Genomic DNA, 22,126 nt, shown 5'->3' with positions numbered 1-22,126 from the left:
AATCTGGTGATGCATAAAATCATTAGTCTCATTTGACCTTTTCTTTGCCTTCTTTGATATCTTGACTGATTCTTTTATCAAGGGAAAATCTCACTCTTGTTCTAAAAGGTCCCTTACCCCAATTGTAAGACATTAGCCAAGACACATTTGACATTCAGATTTTCATTATTTTGCATTGGTATTGCGAGGCTAACATGGTTAACATGGTTAAGTCTATACCGACCACTTACCATAAAACTCATTACACACTTGCCTCATCAAATTCTTGTCCAGTACAGACAAAAATGTGTTGCTTAGCTAAAATAGAAGTAATGTATAGCTTGATGCCAGAATTTTGTTTATTGTAATTTTGTTCCTTTTTATTGATTAAAGGTATGTCATTTATTTCTAGAAACCTCATAAGCAAATCTGTTTAATATTACAGCTCGGCAATACTTGGAAGCAAGTGTTTAGTGGATTTGCTTTGCAGTTTGTACAGTGCTTTATTTGTGGGTATAAGTATCCCTTCTTACTTAGCAGCTAATTTTTTCTTGTAGCTCAAGTGCAAATTGATAGAAGCGGCAGTTGGACACCAAACTTGTGTAATCAATTACATTTGGAATAAGGGGCAAATTGTGTAAATAATATTTTTGCTGAAATGTTCCTTTGGAGCCAAGGGGAGTGTTTGCTTCCTTCAAGAATTATCTTGAGATTCTCTTGCTTAAAAGAACCACACATGGTTTCTTGCATCCACTGACTTCATAAAATCACATAAATACTTCTCTGCTTTTATCTGTTTCTTTATTAAATAATGCATCTGCCAGTACTGGTGCTGATTTATGTGTTTTCTACTGGAGGTCTTTTGTTGCTGGTTGGATTTGTAAGGCTCTTTAGTCTCTTCAAAGAAAAAACAACAGCAGTGCAGTAGCTTAAGCTACAGAGTGCAGACTGCTCATGTCAGCTAAACCCAAACCAAATGTCCATTATTTATCTCCTCTGTTGTCCAACAGATGTTAGGAAGTCAACAGACTGTTAACAAAGTGTTGTTTGATAGGTTAGTGGCTTGACTGAATGCAGCCATCCCTTGGCAATTTGCTGAGATTTGGGAGAAGGCTTTCAAACTAATATGTACAATAGATTGCTATAATAGCTTGATTGTTGGAATTAAAAAAACAAAAGAGACACTACTTGCTTCTGAGATTAGTATCTTGCTGTTTTGTTTTGTTTTTTTACAGTTGCTAATACGGTTAACCCTTTCCTACACTTAGCAGCAGGTGCTTTTATCCAAAGCACCTTAGTTATGACTGAATACAACTTGAGGGTTAAAGGTCTTGCTCAGGGGCCCAACATTGATACATGGTAGTGCTGAGGTTTGAACCAGCAATCTTCTGATTATAAGTCAAGTACCTTAACCACTGAGCTACAACGTTTATATGCTAAGTGATGGTTCTTGAGCAGTTGCAAGTAAAGGTAATGTTGGATGATGAAACTGCTCAGACAGGAGCTTGGTCAGTTCAGTTCAGCCACATCAGTTCCATTTTATTTGTACATCCTAACATGCCTAACACTAGGCATTGGGGCTAATTAATCAGTGACAATATGTTGTTATTTAACTATTTCTAATGTGGTTAATTAATTTAAAACAGTAGATAAATTGACTTCTGAGCATACTGCTAAAGTAAACGCTCCATTTCTTTTGACAAACTACCAATTTTGTATTTGAGAGAATTTTTCTTTTAAAAATAGAATACTTTTTATTTAATGCCTTTCATGTTTGTCACACTTTCATCCATCTCTCATCAGCTTTTATTTTTATTTATTTATTTTTTAAAAACACTAGGCTATTCATTAGATTAAGTGTGTGTGTGTGTGTGTGTGTGTGTGTGTGTGTGTGTGGGGCGGAGGCGGGGGGGGGGGTGTGCATGGGTACATGCGTGGGCAATATATAGTTATATAGATTGCAAGACCAGTCACAGATATCGCCTAGCCCTGCCAGTTTGTATTGTGACTTCAGCATTGTGATGCGTTTTGTACCCAGTGTAAATAATTGCCACAAATTGCACTGGAAAATCGTTAACCTGTAAGACTTTAGTGCAAATTAGGCCTCTCATTTTGCAGCTATTAAACAGAGATCTTATGAGCTGGATGCCACTGGGAAGCCCCAGAGAGCTGAATGAACGCAGAAGACAGGGCCTTGCTTCGTTCTATTTGTTGCAGCGTTTCGCTGATCTGTGTAACTTTTTTTTTTTTTTTTTTTCTCCCCCCCCTCCCCTTTTACCCTCGAGGCCCACTCAGGAAGTGGTGACATCACTGATAAACAATGTCTGTCGGCCTAGTCGGGCCACCAGCCCTTCCTGACAGGGCTGCAGGCCACCCCTAAAGCATGCTGGGAAGGGAAAGAGCCACACCATCCTTCCGTCAGGCATTATGGCTTTGCTGTTAGATGAGTCCTCATGATGAAAGCGGAATATGTTCTATGTACTTGAGAATGTGCTAATAAATTTACACCATATATGCCCATGTAGGCTGTCTGAAATATTACTGCTAATAATGCTATATACAGATTGGTCTGCTTGTGTCAGAACAGGGGTATCCATGACTTAGAAAAGTTTGTATTGAATTGTGATGTTTGTTGATATCGTGATATTGGATTTTGTGATTTCTGATACTGCAGTACCGATACTACCATACTGACATTGCGGTACTGGTAATTTGGTTTAATGTATTGCCTGGCATAGCGCAGTTTTATGTTGCAGTATTACTGTAATATATTACTGCAGGAGTGCCTAGCTGACCAGCCAAGCACAGGCACTTTCACTGCTTGACTGATTTAAAAGGGGACTGCAGTCATGTGCTTTAGGGGATAACCTACGTTTTAACAATCGACAGATTGGCATTTTAATGATCCAATAGCTTTTTAGTCTTTTTTGAAATATGTTCTTTTTTTTGGTTTGTTTTTTTCTAGAGCCTTTTTGTGTGTATGACTACCTACCCATTGCTAAAATATGCATAAATAAGAGATCCAAGGGACTTGATTGTTGGTGCTGAAGCTTCTGTATTGAAAGGCTCTATCAGAAGTACCACCCAGAATAGCTCTTGAATTTGATGCGTCTTTCCTATATTTCAAAGCATTTGAAATGCTTTACTGTCGAGACTTTTATGACGGTGTTGCGAATGGCGGTCTGAAGAAATTCTGGCCTACCTAGATGGCTTGTCTTTGTCCATGCCATGAAGCCCTATATTGCCACTCCTCGTTATAGCAGTCAGGCAGCAAACTTGGAGTACTAGGACCCAACAGTAGCCTGTCTCGTGTATTATTCGACTCCTCTAGATGTCACATCACCTTTCCACAACTCTGAGCTGTAAGCGAGAGCTTGTCATGGAAGTGACTTTCTATAATAGCAGGTCCTTCTTACTGTGACACTCGAGCCCAGAATAATCCTGCCGGTCTAGTCCGTTGGGGTCTTTGTCAGGTCGTTTTTTCAGACTTAAAGCCATGTGGCCGCCTTTCTGTGCTTGCCACATGCACATATACATGCACATACACTTGCCAGTTGCAAAAAGTGTGGCATATGTATGGTAGCGCCTCTGCACAAATGAGCTGGAGCTGAAGAGGTTGTAAGCATTTTGTGTGACTAGTGTGGTGTTGGTGTCTGGGGGTGACGAAGCCAGGCTGGACCTGCCAGTGAAGGCATGCTTTGGTTGTTCTTTTTGTTCAACTGATGGCCACCTTAGTCAGCACATTGTTTTTCTTTTTGTTTCCATTGGCTGAGACTGAGCGGGTGGTGTTTGCATCTGTTTTGTGCATCCATGCGCCTGTGTGTGTGTACGTGTGTGTGTGTGTACGTGTGTGTGTGTGTACGTGTGTGTGTGTGTGTGTGTGCAGGAGGAAGAGCGATGGAGAGGGACTGCGAGTCTTAGCCTGAATAAGAGTGCAGGTGCAGGATAAGTCAGTGTATGTAAGATAACACCACTGTTGTGAGATCATTTTGAGAGATGACATCATGGTTTTATTCGTCAGTGACACAACACGATTACAAAAGTGTGGTCCTCACACTCATACACACATGCACTTTTTTTATGTACAAGAAACAATAAGATTTGGCAAAAGCAAGAAACAATCTTAAAATGGCCCAGAATAGTTTTGCCTTTGGGTAAAATGTAGTGGCCCAATAAAGTGGAAACACTCTGTGCTTGGGATGTGCCTCAGCTTGTCAGGCAGAAGCCTGTGCTGGTAGTGGACCACACCTCAGCGAGCGGTGCGCTAAAAGAAATGAGCTTATAAATACCAGTGAAGGCTCTGTATCATGGAAATAATAGAAACGTTTAAAAAAAAATAACATTTCACTGTAACATTGAAGCTTCTTTATATAGAGAGTGAGCACATTTATACTCTCGCCTCGGTGAATTGGGGAACATCAGCAGAGGGGAGAGGGTGAAGTCAGACCTAAACAGGAAGTTGTTTCAGTCAGTGGCAATTAAGGAAAGGCTAGACTAGTATGAGAGTACCACCGGTGTCTCTTTAGTACCTTATGAGCAGACTCCACAATGTCTGCTGTGTCATAGAGCTTTCAGTTGGAGTTTCTTGTGGGAGGTCTAAGATTATTCATGGAATCATTTTATTAGGGGGTGCCCAGTTATCAGTATTTAAATGTTAGTATGAATATCAGTGTTTAATTATGCCCGTTGACGGTGAGTAAATAGTTAGAACAATTTTTGTGCTTTATCCGCCTGTAGCTTAAACCACTGAGTGCTCAACGGTGCGCCTTTAGTCTCAATAAACCCAGATATCCTGTGATGTCAGGACTTGATGCAGTTCCACTGGGGTGTGATCAAAGCATGTCTGATTTGTGGCACAAACTACATTTAATGGATAAAAGGCAGCCAATCCCACCATGACACATTACCATGATTTAGTTTGGAATCGTGAGAAATAATGAGTAATACACTCTTGTTCCCATGTTCTCTTGCAGTGTCACTATCTGTCCATACTTTCACAGTCTGTCTGTATTATATATGTCTACATTTTGACCAGGAATTTGATGCTATCATTTTTAAGTAACATGGCACCCAGTGCAATTTTTTTTTCACCAGCTTGGCTTTCAGTATAATAAGCCTGGAAATGTTCTGGCATCTCTACGGTATGTCCACGGCAGATGTATCATCAGTAGGCAGTCTGACATTTTGGCTTAGCAAGTTTTAGTAGCAATAGTCGGAGGTACAAACTCAGCACTTGCCAAAGACTTTCATGCATTTGTCTGCAAATGTAATATGCAGACAAACAATATAATAATACAATATATAAATGTCATCCTTATTTCTAAAATGAAGATAAGTGGTTTTTGGGTTGTTTTGCCAAACGTGCAAAAAAATTCAAAGGGTGGCTAAATGTTTTGCTTGTTTTATTTTAGTAAGTACTTTTGATTTAAAAAGAATGAGGGTTTTTCATGTATTGTCTAAGACACTGTAGGTGGAATTAATACACATCTTGGTGTATATATATTAAACGACAAACTATTAAAAAAAAAAAAAAAAAAAAAAAGCCCAAAGAAACAACAAAAAACCTAATGGTTGCATCAAAGCTAGAGCTTGAGCTCTGCTTAAAACCAGTAGACATTTAGAATCTTATAATGTTTATTAGGTGGTTATTCAAAAAAAAAAAAATCAATCAGTGGACAGTTAGGTGAAGTTAGCTTACTCTCCAGCTTCTTATTCAAAACATCATGTTTGCCTTAAAACTCAGCAGCCTATTGGGAAACAACGTTGTTCTGCATTTCTTCGTGTGGTTTATACTAAAGACTTGGAGTAATTAACTTTGTGAATTTAGAGAAGGTGAGAACTTTATTAGTTTGGTTATTATTTCTCCTCACTGGCTCTGTTTGTCAGGTTTCTATGCTCTTTCTCTGTTCCCTGACCCTGAATTTCCTTTACTTCATGGTCACTGGGTTATCAAATTGATAGCAATGAAAATAACATGTGTGTGTGTGTGTGTGTGACCGCATGGATATTTCTTTAATTGTTAATGGGAAGAAAACGCTACAGTTAAACTCGTTGTATAAACTGCTCAAACTAGCCCAGCTTTTATCATGTGACCTTCTCAAACTAACCTGGCTGTTATCACAGGCGCTGCGCTGTGCTGTTTTCATCCTGGATTTGTGATTGTATCGGAGCCATGTCCTTAAAAATGTATTCACCGATAGCCGATCCAGTATTTTTGCTGATATCTGCCCGATTCCGAAACATGATATAGAAGGAGAAGGAGAAACATATATAAGGGGAAAGATTAGTAGAATAAATTTATTTTTTTGGAATTTGGAACTCTCATCTGGCTTGGACTCAATGCTGAAGTAAATGAAGAAACCAGGGGCAGGCTATTGGTTTTGTGATGAGTCCATTAGTGGGTTAGTTGGTTATTTACTGAATTGTTGGTCTGATAATCATAGGTGTTTAAATAAAAACAAATAAACAAACAAAAAACCTCTAGTATTGTCTAGTTATTGCACCATCGAGGTAGTATCATCTCACTCTTTGATGTGAGTCAAGTACAAATACTGAACACGTTTATTTGGCACTAAATTGAAAATACGAATGACATGCACTTTTTTTTATAGCCTAGTGTTCCTCAGCGAGTCAAAAATTTTAGCTTGAATTCTAAGTGCTAGGTTGGCAAAGTCAGGGTTGAGATTTTATTGCAGTCAGTCATGCATTTTCAGATATTGCTGTGTTGGCCAAAACCAATTGGATTCCACTCTGGTCAATTCCAGATCGACACCGAAGTGAATCCAGACATTTTTATGTGTCTGGACTTAAGAATAGTTATTACAGAAGCCAAACTCCTTTCAAAATACCCAGTTCAGAGCTATTACTCATCCGTGGAACTGTAGACATGTATGCATTAATTGAGTCTGGGTGGTGTTTACATCAGTTTAATAAGTAGCTGACACATTGACCTATGGAGACTGCTTTAGGTTAATAGCAGACACAAAGCTTTGCTCTGCTGCTCAAGGTTCCCACAGCCGGAGAGAATGAGGGCTTGGCCGTGGGCAAAGGGCTGTCTGAGTGAGTCGCTGTAGAAGGAGGAGGAAATGGCTTTTGAAGGCAGCAGGCCTGGCTTTCCGGAGCCCGAAGTCACCCCACGTGACTATGGGGCCCCGGCCTCCTCCAGCTGCATCACCATGGAAACTGCCAGTAATGGCGAGGCAGCTTTCCCGTCTCTTCCAGTCCGGCAGCGCCCAGCGAGTGAGTCTGAGGCTTTCCTCTGAGCTGACATCAGTGCTGGCCCAACCGCTGCACCCCTGGCACAGAGCCTTGCTCTTACTGGCTTCACGCAAAAGGTGGAAAGTGCGGATAAAAGCTGTCCTTCAGCACTGACCCAAGGTTCTTCTCCAGACAGCTCCAGTGACTGGTTGGGCTGACTGGACAGGTCTTGGATCAGTATACTGGGGTAACTCCCTACCCAAAACCACCGATATTCAGTGATATCCCCACTTGAGAGAGAGCATAATATTTAGACTGTACTTTTTTTTTTCACCATGGTTCACATCTGTGGTGGAGCTTTTTCTTAGGTCTTGGATGGTAAGGTATGCTGTTTTTCTGAGACCCCGGAGTCCCAGAACTGAATCAAAGTGTCTCCCCTCTCATAAGGGTCTAGTGACTCACTGTCTCCAGCATATTAAAGTCTGTAAACCTGCAAAAAAAGTGGCGAATGTGGAAAATTGATTTAAAAAAGGGGATCAACTTGCTGCCTTTTTGAATGGGAAACAGGGGCCTCTGAGCCTGTAGGTTGCAGGATTGGCATGGGTCAGTTATGTGTCTTTTGAGCTCAAGCCAATCTAAACATGGGAAAGACACGTTATGACTTCTGGATTCCAATGTTTAGGCAAGACTGATTTCTCTGATTCACCATGTCCACTATGCAAATATAAGTACTTCTGATTTATTGGGGTGTGTTGCTCACTGATCTGTTGAGAAGATGAGTTGAACCTAGACATAATAAAATGAATACTGCATCGCATATTGTTTATTCATGTTGGACCAAGCCCTCGAGCTCTGCAGTGGTTCAGTACAATTTCGATCTGCAGTTGAGGACACAGGGCCTGACCGGTTGCATTCACCTTATGCAAATGAAGAAGATGGTAAATCCCAGCTGGTTACAAACCTACTGATTTGACTCATGGCAACATTTAAAAGTCAATCCAGCTATATTCTTTGGTCCGAAGTGCTTCTGAGAATAGAATAAAATGAGCTTCCGAAAGTTTGGAATGTAGTTTTTCAGATCAACAGGACGTTCTTGGATATTTTCAGCCCAGCCCCGCCCTCTCACCCATTCCTACACACAGTACTGGCCAGTTGCTGTGGAGGTGGGCAGCATTTTCATTTGATTTGATATTTCTTGACTATTTCCGACCCATGTAAACCTTTTGTTTAAATGCTTATATTTTTAGCATAGCATACTCTTCTCATCGGCATTTATAGAAATTAACATACTCAAAATTCTACTTTGTTTTGCTAATGTATAATTATGATTCTTTTGTGAATAAGCTTTGATTAATGCATTAATTGCATTTCATTGTCTTGGCTGTTATTTATATGATGGCTGTCAATTATATGATTATAATACTAATTACGTTCATTTTTAGTTCATTAACTGTTGGTGATTGACACTGGACACTCACCTGGGATGAGCATAAATGTTTTGTTTGTCATGTTTTAGCATGGCCACGGTCATTGCAAACTTGTTTTTAACAAGTGTCAAAGCCTCACTTGTCCATCTTTCACCTATGGCAGGGGCATCAAAGGACAAAAACCACCAGATTTTTTTCGTCCAGAGTGGCTTGCTTCGAGTGGTGTATTTGGGTGGTGTATTCATATCCACCTTCGAGTGGTGTATTTGGCCAGCATATCCCAGCTGAGTGGCTTTGTAGCCTGGGAGATTCTCCAACAGTCCCGGTGGGAGCTGCTGTCCGAGAGCGTGTGTCAGCCGGGGAGGTGCACCTGGACCCGCAGAGCTTTTTTCCTGCATCCCACATGCCTTCTCTCTGGCCTCCTATCCCGTTTCCTCCCTCCCTCATCTCCCTCCCTCCCTCCCTCTTGTCATCCCTCTCCCCCTCCACGCCTCTCCAGCTCAGTGGAGCGAGTCTCAACAGGAGGCGCACCCCTGATGACTATCGCCGCACGGCACAGCTGGCTACATCTGCCCTCTGAGAGTAAGATATGGCGAGATCAGCCGGCCACGCCTGGCTCCGCCTACCGATCCACGTCCTGTTGCAGCAGACCGCTACTGGGCTGTTACCGGGCCGCCAGATGGGCGTGCTTTTTGTGTATGTGTGTGTGGGTTCCGATGTGATGGTCCCCCTGTTTTACTGCACTTGGTGCAGTGCGGCAGAACACACGGGTGGACACTTGATATTTCCTTTCAGCTTGATTAAAGATAAGACTGCGGGGCTTTTGACAGAAATGGTCAGACGAATGCCATTGTGTTGTGGAAACGCCTTGGATGTGGAACTTGCTTGGAGTGTGTATGAGACTGGATGGCAAGCCCATAGCACATATTAGAAATGTATGTGAACTGTGGGTGGTATTTTAGAGACTGGCATGCTTGGGTAGCAAAGCTCCTTATAATGTGCCACATGCTCTTAAATGCAGTACACTATAACCTTGGGCTATGTTGATTTTCAAAGACGCACACTGTGATAGAGTTTAAAGGGCACAGTATTGTTGAGGCCTAAATGCGTGTGAGTTTCTAAAGCAGGCCAGTTATGCTCTCTAGATGAGACCGGACCTGCTGGAGGCTGCAGTGTAATCCCTCCTTTCACACCAAAATCAGTTTCTTACATCTCTAATATCAGCACATGACTTATAGAAACCGCAAGTGTTCAGTATGCAAATACCAACTGCTCTCGTTAACTTGTGGTTAGTGATCATCTTGGGTCTAACTGTAATGCACTGTAATTACCACTGTAATTATAAATCATTGTAGACTCTAAAAAACAGGCCAGAGGCGGAGCTAAAAAAACATTCTCAGATTCTTGAGATGCACATGATGAGGGCCCTTTTATATGAGTGCACTAATCAGTTAATATGGGCAAACTGAAAGGAGTGAGTGAAAGATGTTGCTACAACATGCCATACTTAATACTCTGTTATTTGTTCATTATTCATTAGGCATTCAAAGATTAACTGATGGAGGAGATTCAGTTTTGCAGAAGGCTGAATTATTCAGAGCGGCCTGATGGGTAGCCTGACCGCAAGTCCCCGAAGTAATGCATATCCTCAAAAACTCTACACATTTCATCAAAGTCACACCACATGACTGCAGCTTACCAACACCGAGACGTGCTCGGGTGCCCCGTCTGCGAGGCAAAGTGCATTGGGGTAGTATGTCATGTTCCAGGCACTCTGCTGCCCCCCTCTGTGCTGACAGTATGGGTGTCCTGTTCCTGCACTTGAAAAGACCTCTGGTTCTGAAGGACCAGCTACAAAGGCACCTGCCAAACCTGGGCTTTTGTTTGTTGTTCCTCTGTATGGGGTCCCTGGTGCGCGTGCACATGAGCGCGCATGCACACTCACAAACACAAAAAAAGCGGCGCTCTGGCGAGGAGAGAGGGCAGGTGCTAATGGAGCCCAGAGCACAGGGGCAGCGTGGGGACCTGTGGCTTGCTCAGCAGCAGCCTGATAGCCGAGAGGCGTGCTGAGAGCACTCAGACCGCTATGCTTTATCTTTCCCTTTTAGAGAACAGTTTCTGGTTTGCAGTGTCAGCTAGCCTCCAACATGGCTCCAAACGAATCTGTTTTGGATCCTTTTTTTCAAAATGAAAAGAGCATAATTTTGCATGAAAAAAAACCCATAAAATAAAACCCTAAGGCAGTGCCATTTTTACCCAAGATTGCCCGATCACTTTATCATCTCATCTGTAGCAGTTCGTTCTGCTAATTTGTCCCTTCCAGGTCCCATTAACACCATATCTCGGCTCCTGGAGAGGTATGCGTGGCCAGATGGATTTATCTGCCTGGGCCTTGAACAGCAGGCCTCTCCAGCCTGGCTGTGAAAAAAGTCTGCACTTGGCTCATCCCTCAGGAATTGTCTGGTATTTTTGGTATCTGAGACATGAGAGCATTGTTGTTATGCCTTTCCCCCCCGTCTTTCGTTCTCTTTTTCCTTTCTGTAATCAAGTTGCTAAAAATAGTAGCAGGCCCTGGTCACTCCCTGAGCCCCGAAGCCCTGATAAATGTATTTATTTATTTTAGTTGAGGCACTCTGTGTGTCTTGCTGCAGCCTGCACGACTTTTGGACTGAAACTCGCTGGGAAGAATGGAAAAGCCTTCTGAACACATACATACTGCTGTGTACCTCACCAAAGACTCAGGAACTCACTTCAGAATAGCCACTTCAAGAGCTCCCTCTCGCTGATAAAAGCTTTGTATGTGTACTAAGAATATGTAGGAATGTCACTATATATAGTGATGTTTTCTTCACATATGTCCTTTGGTGTAACATGTAGGACTTTAAAAAAATATTATGAGATTGTTTAGGCCAGTGGCTTGGTTAGGGCTCATTGGTAGAGGAAATTGGGAGTCCTGGCTCCAGAAGCCCTGATTTACGGCATCCCTTCCTTTCCTCAACTTCCTGCCATACGGGTTTTGGCCTGGGTGATGCCGGGGAAAGTGCTGTACTCATTTTCTCCGCCCCCTTCAGAGCGCAACTGCCTGACGTTTTTCCTGTTCTTGGCAGCACTGCGTTGGTGACTGGGATTACATCCTCACCGCACTCACCAGAAAAAAATGACCAAACCCAAACAGCTCTCCGCTGCTAGCCGCCGCCAAAGCCAGCCGTTCTGGGCAGAAGCACGGGTGCCGGCCTCTCACCACGCCAGCTGCTGAACCTCTTGGAACTGCTGCTGATTTGCTCTGTATGGCCACTTTTTCAAGCTTCATTACTGCGTGTGTGCACATAGAATTTCTTTGGGTGCATTTGTTTTCGTACAAAAATGTGTTGCTTTCCTTTTGACCTACCGTTGCTACTTGTCTTTGGGTCTACTTTTCTATGATGCAGTGAAATGTTGGTTTGACCTTTTGGCCCTGCAGAAACTGGTACCAAACTGTTTTTGTTATTTTTTGTTTTTTTTTTCCTTGCCTGAACACCAACTGGATGGTCTTGGTTCATCAAGGCATTTGCTTGGGTAGAGATGAATATATCTTGTGGAATTGGAGCATGGCACAAATACTAACTGCATATGGCTGTGTGGAAGATTGGCACAGTGAGCTGCCAAATGGAACACTGACACCAATATTGCAGTCACAAAGAGCAAGTGTATTAGAAATCTTTCTCTCTCTCTCAGCTGGAGAACCACCCTGCATTTCATCTTCACATCAGTCCACACCTAAGAGTAGTTTAAACACCAGCATCAGCTTTGACATTCTGTTTTAAGACTTGTGGCTTGTTCTGGATGTGGTGGGGGCTCTGGGACCTCACAGTTTACCCATCTTTTATCCATTAAGTTTCATTTCATCTGATATACTTATCCACATTCTCCAGGGTAGTTTGCAGGAGTTCCAATAGAGCTGGTTCAGCTATAGGGTTTATTTATTCTGGGAACACTAGGTATATGTCCCCTTCACTTTTTGAAATGTCTCATATTGTCTGTAGGAAAATGTATCCCTCTGATGTGGCACTAGGACTATGCAGAAAGGTTTGAACACTGGATGCACCAGCAGTCTTGCGTTCTGATGGTCGCTTGAAAATGTGGTGCGATGTTCCATGGAAATGGAGCATTTATTTTACAAAGCGCGGTAGAGTGAGGACCGGTAATCTTTCTTTCAGAGAGTGAGTTGATAGAAAATGCCCAGAAAAACTAATTCCAAATAACATTAATAGGTTCCTGTGGCTAATCTGTAGACGTTGGTGGCCTCCATGGAAGCACAGCTATTTTATAATCATGACTTCAGAGAGGGGACTTATAAACAGTACCGTTTGCCCATTGCTACATACACCCAGGAACACCTCAGCAACTCCTGACTGAATATGGAAAAAACAAACCAAAAAAATTGATGTAATTGACCATGTAAATATGGACTCATTATCCACTGCAGTATTTACATGGTTTCATGTACTGTGTGCTTTGAAAGTCAAATTTTAGTGCCGTCCCTGGAAAGTAATACCGCCTTTCCCACATTTCCATAATCGGACATTTCAAACTGCGCGTTCCTTCCGGTGTGTCTTATTGAAGCCCTTTAATAATGGGCCTTCCTGCCACCATTAGCATTAAAAGTCTCGTCTGGCATCCTTTGATGTTGAGCAGCCAAAGTGGTGTGGCATTTTCTAGCTGCAAGCTAGTGTTGTTCCAATTAGCCTGAGCACTGACGTTACAAAGCCTTGTTACGATGCTTCCAAGCCGCCTAATGATCCAAATTTGGAGCAACCAGACAACCCAGCCTACAAGTCTACACTGTTAGTGGCTCACGGCTTGTCAGTCATTAGGACGGAGAAAATAGAACGTGTAATTGTGTGTGTGTGTGTGCGCATGTGTGTGGGCGTGTGCGTGTGCGTGTGTGTGTGTGGCATTTCTTGTCAGTAGACCTGTTTTGCTTGAATTGCTCATCATGACCATGTTTGCAGGCCGTGTTTCCGTTCCTTTAAGAGCATTTGTGCTGTTTGGTCATGTCTCTGTTAGCCTGAAGGGCTAGCTACTCGACCAGCTACCCGGGCTGGCAGCAGACACTTCCTCTGGCTGCACACTTGAGCTTGTTTTCTTCTAGACTGGGAACCTTTTGACCTCTGACCTAGCAGCTGACCTTTCAGGACTCAAAAATGCATGACATGGCAGTGTTGTGACACTGTGCTGGCTCAGAATCTATCCTATGTGATTGTGTGCTTTCTGTCTTAGTCTTTCTAAGAACTGAATGTTGCAACTTGAATTAAATTTTTTTCCCCACATATCCTGTTTTAAAGTGAAACTGTCCTAAAGTGGAATTCTTCGCAATTTCTTGATTAACAAGTAAATTTTTAACAAGTAAATAGCTGATTAGATTTCATTGAAAGTGCATGATGCATAAGAAACTGTGGTATTCCCCTTTAACATGCAGCTTCACTCTGAAGCAGACTTTCAAGAAATTCGGCTTTTCTCAATGGAATCTCCTTTTTTCACGTGGCACCAAAAATGCGGGGGAGGAACTGTCTGAGGGGAGGAGTCAGGGCTCTGAAACAAAGAGGAGGTGCTGTCTAAGGGGAGTAGCCAGGGAAGCAGGACGTCGAAACTCATCCAGAGAGGTGCTCTGATGTCCTCTAGCACCCCATCATCAGAATTTGACATTTGTTTTAATGTGAGGAGTGTTTTCAAAGTGAGAGCACAGAATGGAAAAGCAGTAATGTCACAAAACCTTTGGTTTCAGGTAGAAGAGTAGATGACTGCTTGGTAACAAGCATCCTCGTCTAATGAATGGTTGTGTGGTTCTACTCCAGTGAAACAGCAGAAGAATGTAAACTAGCAAACACTTTATCTATGGAATAGATCTTGGTTGGCAGATGGCAGTATATTGTACCATACGGCATATGGTATGCTGCATATATAATAGGGAACGCAATGATGTCCATGTCTGTAAATGTCACACAGACTGCAATTCTGTCTGTCTCTCTTCTCTCTCAGGCCACGTTTTCATTTATGAAAATTCAGCAGAAATAATGAATGTGAATTAAGTTGTTTTTCCAACCACTTCACAGTTATGCAAATACACTTTAAACGATTGACCATGTTTAGGTGAAAAATATTATGCATCGCTGCTGTTTGCCATATGTGTGGTTGAGTAGAGTAACCTTTACAGCCACTTGCCATCGTTTTGTGGCCTTGGTTATGACAACATCCACCTTGCATTTGGGCATGCAAGCGCACCAGGCCTTTTGGGAGAAAAGAGCCATTTTTCAACAATCTTTAGATGAGGCATTTCAGATCGACAGTAGAAACATTCTAAATGCTGTGCACTGCTTGGATGATCTGCAGGGCCAATCATTTCCAGTCACTGGCCACCCAATAAGTGAATCACCATGGCATGGTAAACCCTGTTCTGTCTTTCCCTCTCCCCAACTGAGCAGTGGTGAAGTGTGATTCAGGATGATTTACGTTGACCCAGCACCATTCTATGGTGTAAGGGTGACCCGACTCATCTGGGATTGGGCTGGGCTGTGGAGGTAGACCTCACCACCCCTCCTGGAATCCCCTCTGTACGCTGACCGATGCACCTAATAAGGTTGTTGTTTTAATATTTAACATTATGCGTAACCCAACTGTTTAGAATTCATATAATATCCTGATAGTTAAAGATCATGACATACAGCCTCCGGGGGAGGTTTAATCAAATGTTTTGCATGAGAATTTGGATCCTCTAGGAAGGCTGCAGCAACCAGTGCAGCGATAGCCATAAAGACTTTGTACCTCTGTGCTATTTGGCATGTGGCCCACTGCTAATGGCATGGTTATCAAGAGCACTAGCTCCATGCCATGAGGTTTGATTTGCTGTTGCCCCTTCCATTGGGGGGGGGGGGGGGGGGGTGTCTTGGTGAGGCTTTTCCCTAATGGGAATCTTCTAAGCTTGCACCATAATTCATCCCTAGAGGTGTATTCTGAATGAGCTGGATCCTTCTAGTTTTTAAATTGTGTGTGTGTGTGTGTGTGTGTGTGTGTGTGTGTGTGTGTGTGTGTGTGTGTGTGTGTGTGTGTGTGTGTGTGTGTGTGTGTTTGACACACATGCAGACACACAGCCCCCACCGCTCGTCCCTGCCTGCCCCTCTCCCGAATAATAAAACGTGAGTGGACAACATGGCGTGAAGAAATGTGCATCTCTGAACGGCGCGGAGGGGGGTGGAGAGGGGGGTGGAGTCTGCTCTCTCTCATCAGACAGTCAGGGTGGAGGGAGCAGTGGCGTCAGAGCTCAGGAGCGGGAGACGAGGAGGAGGAGGAGGAGGAGGAGGAGATGGGGAATAGAGGGGTGAAAAAAATGCGATGCCTATGTTTTGTATGAGACGAGCTCTTTTGAAGTTATCAGTTGGTCACCTCCTGCTGTGGTAGCAGTCTTTTAAAGCCGAGTTTCATAAGCATGGGCCTATTTTAAGGTGTTTTGTGGCCGTTTGGATGGAATGAACGTTACATGGAACCAGGCAGCTGGGAGTCACAAGGCCTTGACTTGACTTGAAAGCTGATGTAACTCAAAGTAAATGGATGGAACTGGTCTGAGCAAAATATCCTGTGTCCCCCCCTCTTGTCTTATCAAAGTGAAGTGGGGTTCTGATGTTTAGGGAGTCGTAGCATTTTCCTCCAAGGTGCCGCACAGACAGGGTGGTGGCAACCTGCGAGTTTCCAGGATATTCCAGTCTGCCACTGTGGTTCACCTGCTCACCCCTTCCTGTACTTAGCATTTGCATCTCCAGTCTCATGCTAACAAGCTTAAGAGCTTAGGGAAGGCAAGGGCGCTCAAATGGTCTCAATTAACACCAAAAGCCCTGATCTCAGTAATTCGCTGGCCGCGGTCTACGCCAAGCGGAGGGGAAAAGATTTTTGAGGGCTGTTTTGTGGCACAGCTTTGGTGTTTCTTCCTGATTTACATTGTCAGTGTATTACAGATCTCTAGGTATTTAACCAGGTCTCTTCATTGTCCAGTCAGTTACCACATTTTCTGGTTGTCCTTGGTTGTACAGTTAAGCGCTGATGTAGGATCAGTGATGAGGGTATGAGAACAGGAGTGCGCCACTTCAGCTCACAAAGCGTAAAAGTTTACGGATTCACACGACTTGGTGAAATAACTAGCTGTGCCAATTGGCAGGTCTATATATGGTGTAAAAGTGTATATTTATTTGGATGTAGTGGTGGTGTGTTGCTTGTTTTTTTGTTTTTTTTGTGAGTAGTGCATTCTGCAGACACAATGTATGTTGCATGTCTTGTGGAGGAGATATCTGTTGTCAGTGACTTTATAAATCCATATTTGTGATTCCTTTTTCTGTGTTTTCAACTTTCAGTGGTGTTCTCTGAAGTGATGAGATGAAATTATGCTCCAGATCAATGTTTCATATTGATTTCAGCTGTCTTTTGCTGATTGGGTGGGCGGAATCTCCTGCTTCATGCATTCCCACATTGTTTATTTCCTGAGCTTAGATGAAGTAACAGATAGGAGTCATTTTCAGGTTAACCAGATGGTGGATATTGAGTCCATCTGAACATTGTCCAGCTAGTCAAAACTCTTACCCATCTTGTAGCATTTGACATACCAACATATCACTCATACAAGTAACGCGCAGTAAGGTAATCTGTGAAAAAATAAATTACTTGTTTTACCATTGTTTAGGGCTGCAGCTATAGATTATTTTAGAAATTGAGTGTTCTGTAATTAATCCATCAATTAATCGGATAAGAAACACTTTTTCTATATTAAAGAGCGATCGTCAATGTACAAAAGAGAAGATAAGATGGGTCTCTTAAATTGAACAACTAAATTGGTTTCTATTTTAACATTCAGCATCAACATTTTTATTGCTTAAATTGGACAGTATCTGTCAAAACTATACCTAATTTAGTATTTAAGTGTCATTCTGGTTTGTAAATAAAACATTTTCTGAAATTAAAAAATATCCGTGATATTTTTTATGGAACTTTTTATTTTCCACGTTTTTCAAGATATATGGGGAACATCCTTTTTTGAACAAAGTCAGTAAATATTTTTATTCGATGAAGCTGGTGTAGCGATGTATGAATGGCCAACACAAATTGTTTGGTTTGCACACAAAAATATCAAACAGCTAATAGTAAGTAAGAGTTCTTGAAAACAGTATCTAGGTTTCTCAAAACACAGACCAGTTTATAACTTCTTCAGTGCCCAGCAGGTGAGTTTAATATATTTGTTCATTGATTCAATTCATTAATTTGGTTGAAATTCAGTTGTATGTAATCCCAGTTCATTTACTATAATGCCTGCTGTATAGATCCAAAAATGTGAACTACGAGGTCTCTGCCATTAAACATGATGAGAAATCGTTCCTGTACCATTTATCAATCTCGTGTAGTTAGTGAACTAGCTACTTTGCCATCTAACCTTCTGTAAAATAGCAGTGGCATGAGTGCATGGGAATGTACGATCACCCTGCTGTGTGAACCGGTCCCAAGCATGATGGTACGGACTGTTCGGACTCCGGTTAGGCTTGAGGTCTGGCTTCAAGTTAACATATTCGTCTATCGTCTTTGCTAGAACCCACTCGACCTTACTGCTATGAAGATACAGGATTATGTGGGTTTATTCATAGTCTCTCTGTCGCTTGTTTATGATTCAAGAAACTACGCAAAATATTTCAAATATTTAGCCTAGTATTTAGCTAACCTACTGAACCTGTTTTCAGCTTGATGCATGTTTTGCATGTATTTCCCGCAAGGCACAATGTGGATATAGTTATATAGATTACAAGAAGATTCGATGCAAAGAATTTGCATGAATGATTTTTAGAAATCAAGTTGCTCAAGTAATTGTTTCAACCCTAATTTATCTATTTATTTGGTTATTTTTAAAGCTTTGTATGAAACAGTGTTTTTAACTGACCTAAGGAACAATTAAGAGTCCAATTACACGTGTCTAATTTGGTGCCCTAAAATGGAAGAACTGTGTATAGAAAGAGCCTCCTTTCCCGCCCGGTTCTCTCAGCATGGATATAGATTCCATTGAAGGCAGCGGTTCTGCACAGTAACCTCATAGACAAGATTCCAGTCATCTTCTGTGCTTCGCCTTTAAATATCGGTGACGGGTGAGAGATTGTTTGTTTATATACATGCAGTCATGCACCCACACACAAACCCTTGTGCACACACCACTGGTGTTTCTAATGAAACTGCCAATGGTGCAGTTATGCATTTCGTGTCTTGGAATTTTTGAAGTCAGATTATCCTCCCCAGTGTCCCCAAATTTCCCAATATTTTCATAAAGCCTCCTCTCCTCTCTTGTCTTCCCATCCCTGCTCTCCTCTCTGCTCGTCTCCTCTCCCCTCTTCTCCCAGTCGCCTTTGCTCTATAATCCTCTCTGCATAAGAATATAAGCTCTTCCTGTTTCCATAGTGCCCTCAAGGTGATTGGCCATTACCCCCCCCCCCCGACAGGCATTGGAGTGGATCTCTGCTCAGCCACTTCCCTCCCCTTTCTCTGCCTCGCATGCCTCCAAAACAACAGATCAATAAGGCGTTTACGAGACCTTCTGCTTTGGACTTCACAGGGGACACATTTTGTAGATTTACAGTTTCTTGGTCGGCTGTTCCTCGATCGTCTCTGCTTGACTTTTGGAAAGAATTGGCTTCAACTGCAAATGTTTTGCCTCTGCCCGTTTTCTTCTGAAAACTAAAAGAAAATCATGGAGAGAAGTGGAGAGAGGGAGACGCAGAGAGAGAGAGAGAGAGAGAGAGAGGGAGCCTGAGAATTTTATTTTGGCCAAATCCTGCCCCCTGCTTTTTCTGCAGCACATCCAACCCCCCCCCCCACCATTCACACATTCAGGAAGCCGGCGTCGCTGCCAGAAGCCCTCTCTGTTTCCGGGAATCGGGCCCGCAGACCCACTGTGGAGTGGGCCGCTCTGACGTGAGAGCCATTGTTTCCCCGCGCGGGCCTTCATTGTGCAGGGGAAGGAACAGCAACAAAAACAAAAGCCACCCACGGAAGGAGCGGCGGGGAGGTGGGGCGAGGGGTGGGATGGGGTGGAGTAGGGGGGAAGTCTGAGCTATTTCTGTAGAGAGGGCTCCTCCAGTTCTCCCCAGGCGCACACAGGCGCTGTAGCTGAGGACCAGCATTCCTGCGCTCTATTGATTAGATAGCCGGCTTCTCTGGTCAGTCAATATATCGTGTGTTAATTGTTATCGCGATACCAATGTCAACAGTATCGTATTGCCAGAAGATAAAAACAGCGCGTTCCACTTAGGAGTGCTGCTTGTGTCAGGATGAAGCATTCTTCACCACCCTAGTCCTGCTCTGTGGCTAGGGCTCTACAGTATGCCCTAATGTGTGAGCGCGATGACATTTTCCTTACCCGTTTTTCCTCTTTATAAAGTCCCTGGCATTAACAGTGATGTGAGATGATCACATAGCAACCGATGCTTGCAGTGCAAAAGTACAGCAGTATAAATATGTCCTGAAATAGGCCCTGCTCCCTGTAGCATGCTGGCCTGCTGGTTACTCCCTGAGGCTGTCCTGAACAGATGGACCCATGCTGTTGTCATCTGCTGTATACGGATGCAAAACGAAAGCCTAGCTGTGTGTCGAGCACAGCAATACGCATAGTACGCATACAGACAAGTCAGCGCTTCACTTTGGCGTTCACGACATTGCTCGCACTTGAACTTTCTAACCATATTCGCCATTCAAGCCACTTCCAGTGTGTTTTTGTGACCATTAAACCATTTGCTAGGTCGTAAGGCATGGTGTGTAGTCCTCAACATTTTTGCCCCAGATCAGACTTTAATCCAGTGCTCTGACAACAAGGAAAGCAAGATGAATAGGTAGGTGATCAATAGGCCAGATCATCCTAGCTCATGCAGTCTCTAGCGGTATAAAGCACAGTTAAACTGATCCCAAGTCAGTCCATGCACTCTCTGGGAAGCCTAACAAAGCCTGAGGAACTTGCTCTCACGATTCAGTATTGGTGCATGCGGCAGTTCTGGTTGTATGGACATAAGGGGACAGGTGAAGAGCATCGGAGAATGCAAGGGGACAGCATCTCTGCACGCCTCAACTGTCCCCGCCACATCCTGCCCCAGACAGCCGTGTAACGAATGTTCCCCTTTTTCTCATGGTGCATGACGCTGACTGTTCCGCTGCACTAAAACAACCTTTTTTTTTTTTTTTTTTCCCTGTGTTGCAGGTTTCCCAAAAAGCCAACGAGGTGAGTCCCAACTGGATTCCTGCCACTGTTCCCCTGCTTCTCTCACCCAGAGTAGTGCGTGGGCCACGCCCGCTGGGGTCCGCTCCATAGACGGAGCGGTGAGAAGGGCAGGTTGAGTCACAACACGGCTAGACACAACACTGATGCTAGCGATATGGCAGAGCCAGCTGCTCAGGATTAAAACATGACGTGCTAATTCCTCAGCCCTTCATGAGGGTTTCCGTGCAGGCAAAACCGTGCAGCTCTTAATTCCCCAAGACCAAGAGCTCTGCAGTGCTGGATTGAAACTAATGATTTTGAAATTGCTTCTCCATTGGCATGGAGATTGTTCCTGGAACACTGTAACTGAGATGAAATACTTGCACGTTAATACGCGTGTGTGTATGCGTGCGTGCGTGTGTGTGTGTGTGTATGTGTAGGACCGCAAGTATTATCAACAAGGACCACCCCCCAGACAAGAAACCTAAGAGCGACAAGGTGTCAGCGCCTTTCTCACATGAGTTTGATCCCACAGGTAAGAGCCTGGGCCACTGTCTGCCCATCACATGACCTTTTTCCCATGGCCAAGAGGGCAAATAGACGAGAGGCTTCCGATGTCAAACGCCTCGTTCCGTGTCACCTTTCACCTCCCTCTCTCCCCTCCTCCCTCCTTTACCGGCCTGCACTGCGCATACCAGTACATCTGGACCATTTGTTACTAAAATGAATTCCGCCGTTACTTTTCTGACCCCTTTTTTTTTTTTTTTTTTTGATGCCACTAGCGAACGCACGACTAGAGCTTTGGCACGGCAGTGAGGCAGATTTAGTGCAGTGGTTATCTCCTCATTTCGCAAGGCTGCACTTCTGTAGCAGAATAGGATTGCAAATGTTTGCACATCACTAATGAGTACATACTTAGTTTCTTTAGTCTTGGTTGGGTTGTGAAATGACCATAAACTGATGTTAGCAAAGTGATAAAGGAAGCTTAAGCAATTTGAGGAATGTCTAAAAAATTAGAAGGCGATTAGGGCACCATGTTCTGTTCATAGTGGTTGATGCCTTTTGGCGATATTCGAAAAAGTTTATTTTGTACTACATACAGTACATTTTATCTTGTCACTCAATTGCTTTATAATCTGCCATTGGATTATAGTTAAATTTAATCTAGATTACCTACAAATTTACTGGAGGTTGATGCACAGAGTCTCTTCTAGCATGCAGGTTGCTGGCAATCAGCTTTACTGATGCTGTTACCATGATGAGGGATTTCCAGGAATCT

General features: G+C 43.2%; 1 protein-coding gene across 3 annotated transcripts in view; it reads left to right on the top strand.

The window, feature by feature from the left end:
* The window catches only part of arhgef12b (Rho guanine nucleotide exchange factor (GEF) 12b), a 46,391-nt gene that overhangs the window by 3,882 nt on the left and 20,383 nt on the right, over positions 1-22,126 (top strand). For all 3 annotated transcript variants that reach the window (XM_035526950.1, XM_035526951.1, XM_035526949.1), the window contains 2 exons: positions 20,848-20,868; positions 21,288-21,382. In XM_035526950.1, coding sequence (XP_035382843.1) covers positions 20,848-20,868; positions 21,288-21,382 — 116 coding nt within the window. The remainder of the gene's footprint in view (positions 1-20,847; positions 20,869-21,287; positions 21,383-22,126) is intronic.

Source organism: Electrophorus electricus, chromosome 6, assembly GCF_013358815.1.
Source record: "Electrophorus electricus isolate fEleEle1 chromosome 6, fEleEle1.pri, whole genome shotgun sequence".
NCBI lineage: Eukaryota > Metazoa > Chordata > Actinopteri > Gymnotiformes > Gymnotidae > Electrophorus > Electrophorus electricus.
This window is presented reverse-complemented; position numbering and strand designations above follow the sequence as displayed.